This window comes from Equus przewalskii, chromosome 3 (assembly GCF_037783145.1).
Source record: "Equus przewalskii isolate Varuska chromosome 3, EquPr2, whole genome shotgun sequence".
NCBI lineage: Eukaryota > Metazoa > Chordata > Mammalia > Perissodactyla > Equidae > Equus > Equus przewalskii.
In genome coordinates this window covers 57,571,048-57,581,535 of record NC_091833.1, presented here as the reverse complement: position 1 = coordinate 57,581,535, position 10,488 = coordinate 57,571,048, and the positions used below count along the sequence as shown (strand labels likewise).

General features: G+C 42.3%; 1 protein-coding gene across 3 annotated transcripts in view; it reads left to right on the top strand.

Annotated features, from left to right (window-relative positions):
• Positions 1–384: 384 nt before the first annotated feature.
• Positions 385–10,488, top strand: part of BMP2K (BMP2 inducible kinase) — a 118,412-nt gene continuing 108,308 nt past the window's right edge. For 2 of the 3 annotated variants that reach the window (XM_070612737.1, XM_008542943.2), the window contains exon 1: positions 385–780. In XM_070612737.1, the coding sequence (XP_070468838.1) occupies positions 612–780 (169 nt within the window). In that variant the 5' untranslated portion in view covers positions 385–611. Of the gene's footprint in view, positions 781–4,166; positions 4,362–10,488 lie in introns of those variants that run through there. The other variant, XM_070612738.1, reaches the window with a different exon arrangement.

The following is a 10,488-nucleotide window of genomic DNA, read 5'->3' as shown; positions in this document are numbered from 1 at the left end:
AGCCGGACCCGTCACTTCCGGCGGCGGGGGCAGCGCGCCTGCGCGGGGCGCCGGGCCTCAGGGAGCAGCTGGCAGCGGCGCCGCGCCGCCAACGGCCGCGAGCGGCGGGCGGCGCGGGTCCGAGTCTGGCGGCTGCGGCGCCGCGGGCTGCGATCGGGAGGGAGTGCGGCCCGAGAGGTCCAGCCCACTCCCCGGGGGGCCAGCCGTTCCGCCCCCTTTCCTAGCTCCCTCCCTCGTGCCCTCCTCCCGGGCTCGCGCCCCCGGCGCTTAGCGAGGCGGCGAGGGCACCCGGGGCGCTGGAGCCGGCGGTGGCGGCGCCCCCGCGCCCGGGCCCGCCCCCTCGCGCCCCGCCCCGCCCAGTCCCCGCCCTCCCCGCCGCCCTCTGCGGGAGCCGGGCAGCTGCAGCGGAGCCGCGGAGCGGGCGGCGGGGCTGGGGCCGTGCGCTTAGCGCGCGCGGAATGTGAGGCTCGGCGGGCCGCAGCGCGCACGGACGCTCCGCGGGCCGAGGGGCGGCGACCCCTCGCGGACGCCCCGCCGCGCGCCGCCCCGGGCGCTCGTCCTCTCGCTCGCCCTTGCGCGCGTCCCGCGCCCTCCAGCGCGCCGGCGGGACCATGAAGAAGTTCTCTCGAATGCCCAAGTCGGAGGGCGGCGGCGGCGGCGGAGCGGCGGGTGGCGGGGCCGGGCCGGGGGCCGGCTGTGGCTCCGGGAGCTCGTCTCTAGGGGTCCGGGTGTTCGCGGTCGGCCGCTACCAGGTCACCCTGGAGGAGACGCTGGCCGAAGGTACGGGCGCCCGGGGAGGCTCGGGCAGGCAGGTGAGGGAGGGCTGGGGTGTGGCGCTGGCTTCTCCCGGTCCTCGCCCGCTTCTCCTCGCCTTCTCGGCTTCCTCTTCTCCCCTTCTGCCCTCGTCTGCGGGGCCCGCGGGGACTCTTAGAGAGTAGCTCGGGCTTTCCTTCTTAAGCCGGCTTTTCTCGCCGCTGGCAGCTCCGACCCCTGCACAGTTCTCTCATTGCGAGTTTAAGTCATTTTCAGTCCTTCCCGAGTCGAGGAAATAAATAGAAAACGTCCTAGCGAGTGATGTGGTGCCCTGATTGGGCCAGTGACTCATGAGAGGGTCAGATCGAGCAAGATTGAGGCTCTGCCCTGCCAGCTGTGGCTCAGGCGGGTGTCATGCGTTGGCCTCTTCCTCCGAGTCTGCACCCGCGCCGCGGGGCACGGGACCCTGCAGCCCCTGGTGTCGAGCCTGCGTTTGCTCCTGCTCGGTCATCAGTTGACAAACAATGTATTTCTGTGTGTGCGCGTGTTGGAGATGGTACTTTGCCCCAAATTCAGTTAGAATGTTGCTTTGGGGTAAACTTGAAGTCCATTTATCTTTGTTGTTTAGAATCTTCTTTATCAGACAAGGTGCTATTCATACTCTTTCAGTACGTCTCTGGTAGTACTTTAAAAGGTGGTGTTAAAGCAGGTTAACTTTCACTTGCAAAGTTTTGTGTTCGGCCCTTCATTATCTTTACGAGGCTATGTCAGCAGTTGCAAGTTTGCGTACAAAAAGTTTACTCCATTAAAAGAAAAGATCCTACACTTTAGTTTTGTATTTTTGGTACAACTGGCTTGTAGAAATACTGTCTCTTGTTTATTGCATGCTTCATTGACCTTTGAGTGTTTGATTGCAGAATGATATTACAAAATAAAAACTTTTTAAAATTCATAAGAAGTAATTTGTTGATAAATGGTTCTCTTAAGTTCCAAGGGTAACAGAAAAGAAATCGAAGAGAGTGGTTTTGGTTCTCTGAAAGTCAGGCATTGTGGTTTGAAGACAGTAGACTGAGATTCTACTTGTTTTTTGAAGTGCTGCAAAGAAAAGCAAATTAATGCAAGAGAAAAATCTAAAGGTTTTTGTCGATAAAATTATATAAAGAGAAAGAGATCTTGAATTATTCAGGGATGGATGTCATTGTTTTGCAAGCCATTGCTCCTAATAATGAGCCTAGCCTAATCTTGGAGAGATGAGAGGAGGATCCCTAGCTTCTGAAAAGAATGAATGTATGGTGATTGGTCTTGATAGACAGATTTACTATGCTGTAGAATTTCCGAGCTCTTTATTATATATGAATTTCACGGGTTGGTTTAGGTTCCGTTGTAGGTTTTAAGAAGACATAGCTATTAACTCACATGCTGTACTTCTGTCTTTGAGTTGTAGTAACTGATTGAAGTGTGGCTTGAGTAGTATTAATGCTCACTTAATTTCACAAAATCCCAGATGGGTCTTTTATTTAATAGAAAGAAGACATAGACTTTGGATTTGTAGCTTCTATCACTGCTCTAAGCATATTCTGTCATCACCCTAATCAAGTAATTTTCAATAAAAAATAAGTAATTTTGGAAAATGAAAATAAAAGTGAATTTAAAATGGGGAGTGCTCTCTCAACTGCAAAAAAATAATTTTTTTTCAAGCACTAATGTCACTGTTAGAGTGTTCCACTGACTTTTGCCATAGATTTATCGTTTCTCTTCCAAAAATTCTCTTTAAAAAATTATCTATCTCTGGAGGGGAGGCGAAGGCCTAGGTTTTCTTCCATTGTGTATTTCTCTTCACACAGACAACTGAAATTGTCTATCCTCAGTTTACTTTTTGATCCTGACAATTCTTATTTCAGATGCTTTGTCCTCTCTCCTTTCTAAATAAGTAGTGCCACAATTTAGATAAGATGTTTAAGCACAAGTATGATTCACATTCAATAATTGACAGATAAATTTGCCCAGTTATAAGATTAGGGCAAGTGCTTGTGCAAAGGCATTGGAGTTTAGAGTACCTGAACTGGGGAGAGGTAAACCATTAGTGCGAAAAGGGGTAGAAGCAAAGACAGACCAAAAAACAAACCTGGGAGAGTTTACATTTTTTGCTTTTGGTCAGTGTTTTTTAAACAGGGCCAAGACCCTATAGATGCTGTGCCCTGAGGCGTTTTTGCTGTGCTCCTGCAAACACAGGCAGCTTGCTCAGAATGACCTCTGCAGTATCTTTGAGTCTTCAGTAAATCTGGTGCTCTCTCTCTCCCCTTCCCCACCCCGTATATATGTATATTTGATTCTCATTATTCACGGTAGTTCTGTTCTGTGAAGTCACTGTGAACAGTGAATTAGTGAATACTGAACCATTGCTCCTAAGGGAAATACAGGATTTGGGTACTACAAAGCCTCTGGTCACAATAATTTGGTAACAATGTGGCAATCAGTACATAACCTTGTTTTATGTGTCTGTGTTTCTGTTTACAGATACCTTATTTAATATATATTGTTGACTCATTAACATTGAACTGATGGTCAACAGCACGATAACTCATGCCTAAACAAAGCTTGTCTAAGACGTGTATTTTCTTTGTAAGGGACTCCACAGCCTTCTTGCGCTTAGCAACACTAGACAACACTTTGGCACTATGTTTTGGGGGACATTTTAAACAACGAAATCACCAGTAAGAAGCACAAAAGTGAGAAAAACATGACACTAAATAGACCTTGAAAAAGGTGCTTGTTTACAGTGTGAGAGCTGAAACAAGAAGGCGGAACGTCCCCTTGTTGACACCAGCTAGCCTACTCAAAATTTACCCCGTTAGGCACATGTCTGCAAATGACCTTGAAAGTGCCACTGTATTGATTTTGGGGTATTGTATTGATTTTGCGGATACAAATAAATTTTAGCAAGTAGGTGAGTTTACAAATATGGAATCCTCAAATAATGAGGATCAAAAATATATATATATATGTATGTATCCATATGTGTATGTTTATATATACATGCACATACATATTTATATACTATATATATTTAGTTAAAAAATAGAATCCCAGGGGTATACTTACGTTGTGTGTTATAACGAAACTGTTGGGAGTAGTGTCCTCTCTGAAATAATATATGCTTTGTATCATAATTTTTTCTAGTTATATGTGTTTGAAAATGCTGACAACTTGCACCTTTTGAGTTCCTGCTCAGAGTTTAGGGGCTGACGTCATAGTGGGACATTTTCATGGTTTTTCTTTTCTTTATTTTTTTGGTGAGGAAGATTTGCCCTGAGCTAACATCTGTTGCCAGTATTCCTCTTTTTTTTTTTTGTCTTGAGGAAGATGTGCCCTGAGCTAACATCTGTGCCAATCTTCCCCTATTTTGTATGTAGGCTGCCTCCACAGCGTGGCTGATGAGTGGAGTTGGACCGCACCTGGGATCTGAACCCATGAACCTGGGCCGCTGAAGCAGAGCACTCGGAACTTTAACTACTTGGCCACAGGGCCGGCTCCATGGTTTTTCTTGAAAACAATTTAGTTTCAGAAGTGCATCCTAACCAAGTCCAACTTTGGGCTGTAGAAATCAGGTAGAGCCATATGCAAATTTTAGCTTGAAACAGTGTCAAATTGTCAAGCACATATAATTCTATGTAACTTTCCATGTTTTTATTAAAACATAGGATTGGCTTTTTGATCATGTCTCCATAGGCCTTTCTTTAGTGCTAGTCAGAGGAATTTAATATTGATTGATAATGGGAAGAAGTTGGTTCTCAAGTAGGGGACTTTTTTTTCTAAATGTCCTTGATACAAAGTGGACTTAAATGGGGAGCATAGAGACTGGGACACCATTCATAACGTGTTGAGATAATCTAATCATGAGATTTTGGGGACTGGATAGAAATGGCATGTTGAATGATGGGTAGGTAAGACTTTCTGACATGGCATGGGGGTTATTGGCACTGTCAGTAGTTGGAGGTCAGGAATTTACTACAGAGGTCTGTAAAAGAAGCTCAGTAGTTCTCTCAGAGTTTACTGCTTGGATTGGGGTGAGTGGATTTAGGCTAAGAGTTAACCAATTCTCATTGTTAATTTTACAGGAAGATAGTAAAATAAATCTGATTTTGCAATATAAATCAATAGGAAAATGAAGGACTTAAGCATGCTGTTTCATTGGCAGAAAATCATCTGTGGCTACCCAATAACTTGTGAGTTAAAGTCTCTGAGAGAGGACAGAGAGAGCAGAAGAAGGGGGAGGGTTTAGCAAAAAATATCGACAACTGTTACTACTCCGTAACTATTTATTAAATGCCTTTTGTGTGCCAGGCTCTGTACTAGGTGCTGTTTATGCAGTGGAGAACAAAGCGGATCTTTCTCTGATCTTATGGAACTAAAGTCTAGTATGGAAGATAAATGTTAAACAAACAAAAATCATCAAGTTAATGTAGTTTACAGTTTTGATAATTGTCATGAGAAGAAAGCACAGGGTTTTGTGAGAGAATAACTGATTCAGTTTATACTGGAGGATCAAGGAAGGCCTTTTTTGATATTTTACCAGTAATCTGAAGTATGAGAAAAATTAGGTAAAGGCAGAAGTGAGAAGGTGGGGGTGGTGTGGAGTATGTCATGAAGAGAGAAGTCTGTATGTGGGAAAGAGTTTCAGGAACTGAAATATGCCTAGAGCTGTGGACAGTAGTGAAAAAATCACATGGACTAAGGACCCAAGATAATTTTGGAGACATGACCAGGATCCAGATCTTTGTATACCACATTGAGGGTGTTAGATTTTGTCTGAAAACGCAATGGGAAGCTACTGAAGGTGTTAAATTTGGGCAGTGACACACTCTGATTTGTATTTTCACAAGATCGTTGTGATTGCTATATAGAGACTGATTGGGAGATGTATAAATTGAATGATTAGTTAAGATGATGGCAGTCGGATGGAGACTAATGTTATAATGCTTGAATGGGAAGACCTGGTGGTAGATTGGATGCGGGGGGAGTGTTGTATGCAACTCTTGGATGGAGGTACCATTTGCTGAGAGGAGAAGCGTAGAGAAGGAACAGAGTTTTTCAGAGGGGCTGGGAGGATGTCCAGTAGTTCCAGACATGTTTAGTTGAGATATCTGAGGAAATGAATGTCAGATGAGAAGTTGAGTACATGGTCTGGTACTCAGCAAAGGTGGCTGGGCTTAGAGACAGGTATTTCTGATTAGTAAGCATTTGGCTGTTATTTGGGCCCTAGGAGAGCATGGATGTGGGGAAAGAGTGTAGAATGAGAAGGGGAAGGCTCTCATTGAAGAACTCCTGGTCTTAAACATTAGCGTTCATCGGAATCATCTGGAGGGCTTGGTAAACCACAAATTGCTGAGTCTGACCCCCACAGTTTGATTCTGTATGTCTAGGAGGGGCCCATAATTTACGTTTCTATCAACTTGCTCGCTGATGCTGATGGTGTTGGTCCAGGAACCATACCTTGAGAACCACTGATTTATGGTAGGCAAAGATTAAAAAGTTGCTGCCAGAGACTTATGAGAATACAAGGAGAATCTGGTGCCTTGAAACTCGAGAGTGAAGGAGAGGGAATGAACAGTTGTGTTGCCCAGAAGCCATCTTACTTGATCACATTTTTTGGCCAGGTGCTCATGATTATACATGCTCAGTCCTTAACCTACCTTTTAAATCTTAGCTCTGGTTATTTCCTAATAATACTCTGCTCCAGCCACAACGTGCTCCACTCCCTGTTGTTCTGTGACTGAATCTGGTATTTGCCTTTTGCCTCAGTAATCCTAGCTCCCTGCCTGCTGGTTATGATCACTCCCTTCTTCCTGTGGACATTATAGCTATTTGCTTTTTTCCCTCCTTATTACATTTAATCTTTTGTCTTGAGATGTAAGCGCATGGAAGCACTAAGGTGGTTATTATTGCTCCTGACTCATCTCCCCTAGCAGATAGTAAAATTCTTGAGGCTAGGAGGACTCTGTATTAACTGCTTTTGTGTGACACAGATTGCCCCGCTATATCAGAGACATTCAAATACTTTTCAAAGGAAGCGATTTTGACTTTTTTTTTTTTTTAAACCAGATGGAGTTCTTCAATAGAACTTAAGACCTAATTTGCAAATTGAAAAGCACCAATGGAGGGTTCTTCAGTTCTTGTCCCATCAAGGGTCTTCCCCATAGGCCACGGGACCCTGAATTTTCTACTTTGGTGAAGACGAAGTTTGAGGACAAAGTTTCTTTAATGCAAAATGTCATTTCAATTTTAGTCTCCTTGAAACAGCAAAGAAAGAAACTCCTGGATGCTCCTTATACATCTTTCTTTATTGACATAGTTTTCTTTATTTAGTAAAGGTGGCTGAGTTCAAAGAAGTGTTGTCACATGCAATTATGAAATTGCTTTATATTCTACAGTAGATTTTGACAGGCTTTTTGGATGGTGAGCTTTCTGAGGGCAGGGTATTATTTATCTCTGTTCCTGTCCAGCATTTTTGTTGTTGTTGAGTTTAACTCTCAGAAAACACTGTTTCCTTTTCTATAACATGGGGTTAACATCTATTATGAAGATTAACAGATAATGTGATATTAACAAGATAATATGTGACAATACCTAACAGTACAAGACAAATCTCTCGATAAATATGGGTCAGTTTTAAGTTTAGATTTGGTTATAAGCTTTCAGTGAGATCTGATTCTGGAATAGTGGTAACTTGCTTTTACATTAGGTATTACATTTATCCTGGACTAAGTATCGCATTTATGTTTGTAAAAATTTTGAATCATTTTAATTAGATAGTTGTTATATGGCATTCAGCCGTATGTGATTTTTAAGTTTCAATTAGCTGTATAGGATTTTGACCTTGATAGCAGCATATGCTTTCACAATAAAATGAAAGTAATTTGCAGCAAAGGACATTACATAGAATCTTGTTAACAGGTGCTCCTCTTTTGGGTTGGTAATGTCATCACTGTAGGGGTAGCTCCTAGGACGCAATTTTGATTGTTCTCTGATATATTTTCTGTAGAGGTGGCAGTTTTATTCAAGAACAAGATATGAACACTAAAAGAATTCCCAGTTTTCAATATTTCAAGAAATATCGTGGAAATTATACATTTATCTCCAATAAAGGTGCTAAATTGCACTAACATGTCATATTTTTGCTTTTAGCTGGGTCAACTTTGTGTGGTTAATACTGATATTCTCATTCTGGGCAGATCAGAAAGGTTGTTTTTGATTATTTTAAAAATAATGGAAATAAATTAATATTATTAGTATCTTTCCATCATTGGGTCCACAGGAGGGAAAAATAGGAAAGGTCCTTGATGTTGTTAATGTTAAGGAACATACTGGAAGGTAGAATTGATGTTCATCTTTACATTGATTCTGCATTTTCTTTAGTGTTCTTTACTAGCCTTGTATATTATCTTGTTTTTTTTCACCTCGTCTCTCCCATTTTTGTTTTTGTCAAAACTTGAAGTAGAACATAAACATTTATTAGAACACATTTGGTAGCTATCAAAATGATTAAAGCCTTGACTTGGAATTCTGAAACTGAGTCCTGAATGGCAGTTTCAAAGCTGTGCAAAGCTTCATCTGCAAGAGGTTGAGACTGCTTATTCCTTGGATTTATCCTGCATCCATTTGGTGAACTGTTCATCTACCCACAAGCTTACTATTTTTAGGGAACTGAGTTGGGAAGTTGAGTGGTTAATGCCTGAACTGGTTTAAATAGTTGGGCACTTAGTTAATTTGGAGATTTTCTGTCTGTGTTTCATCTTTACGGATGAGATCAGTCAGCACATTTCTGCTAACAGTTTCAAGTCTCTCTGCAGGAAAGTGGTTGTCGGCCTTTCCACAGAGAGACTTTGTTTTTTGGAATTTTTGGTTTGTCCTAGTCTTGTAGAATTCCAACTACATTAAGGCCTTCGTTTGGGATGTAGCCTTTAGAGAGGCATTTTGCGATGGATGTTATTTTGAAATACGAAATTGTTGCTACTAGTTTGCCATTTTTTTTAAAGATTGGCACCTGAGCTAACAGCTGTTGCCAATCTTCTTTTTTTTTTCCTTCTTCTCTCCAAAGCCCCCCAGTACTCAGTTGTAGATTCTAGTTGTGAGTGTCTCTGGTTGTGCCGTGTGGGACGCCCCCTCAGTGTGGTCTGATGAGCGGTGCCATGTCCGCGCCCAGGATCTGAACCGGTGAAACCCTGGGCCACTGAAGCAGAGTGGGCGATCTTAACCACTCGGCCACGGGGCCGGCCCCTAGTTTGCCCATTTTAACATTTTATTAAATCTTTGGAATAGTGCCTTCTTGGAGATAATTACTAAAAAAAAGAAAAAGGCAAAACTTGGAGTTGGGCCAGTTGCTAATCACAGTTATGCCACTAACTTGCATCGTGACATTTTGACCTCAGTTTCCTCAAGAAAAAAATGAAGTGGATGAAGATGGACCTGTAACATCTTTTTCCGTTTTAGCTTTCTCTGATTCTGTCTGTATAACTGATCGCTCTTTCCGATAAGAGAGGGGCCTGGGAAAGGAGGGATAACGATGAGCAGTCTTAGGATTGAGACCATAAGGGAAGGATTGTATTTGGTCATTATGCATTTGTGTGCTTTGGCAAGCTTCAGTATAGGTTAGCAATTTATTTTTTATCCCACAGTATAAAATTATTTCTTACTGGGAAAAAAAGTCTTTTATAAGAAGTTGCCTTTTGTGGTAACCCTTGAGATAAGGGCATGGGTGCTCAAATAAACTTGTGTGGCATTTCAGAGTACTATTTAGTTTCAAAGGATATGCCACCTTAATTGCTTCTTCTGTCATTTTACTAATTTGTATTCTCCAAGTGACTCATTTATAATATATGTATTTTGGAGGGTATCTGGAAATGAATGTTCTTGCTTTTCAAGTTTTTATTTGGAAAGAATTTATGAGGAAGGGTTATGGCAGTACTTTCTCTGAGTGAATGTTAGAAAGTTTACCCATGATATGTGTGAAAATTAGTTACTTTTTGTTTCCAGTGCTGTCATCTCTAGTTTGGAAAAAGTTACCGTAAAACAATTGGATGGCAACCATATTTGACAAATCCGATTGTTCAGTTGATATTTGGGAGCAGGTTGGGCCTGTTCTTCCAGTTATGTCCCTTTATAAAAACTAAGTAGAAAGAGACATTTGATGATAATGTAGGTGCAGCATTATCTAAATGGATGAAAAAAATACTACCAAATTTATTTTTGGATTTCTAGCCTGTTTCATTTCTGTTGTGATTACACGAATAGTACATCTTTGTTTTGTGGGTACTGCATTGCTCTTCTTATTAGGTATGACTCTCAAAAATGTTCTAGCCTGAGTTCCCTTGACCCAGGTCATCTTTAAAGAAAGCCACTACCGTGGGACAGAGAAAACAAGCTGAACAGGCCTAAAGTATGTGCTTTGAGTACCTAATCTTAAGTAACAATATTGGAAATGGTTGACTGGCTATGGCTTTCTCTTGCGTGGCTGACAATACCAAGGCTTAATAGGATAACCGGTATCTAAGAGAATGAGAGATTAGGAAGAAGGGGATCTTATCTCCTTAATGCTCTGGGGGAAGGAAACACATGATCATTACTTTGGGAGACCACTCTAACTAGTTTGTGTGATATTGGAGGTGCTCATTTTCCAGGTTAGAGAGACACTGAATTTTCTTTTGGATCAGGAAATTTATAAGCCTAGCATAGCAG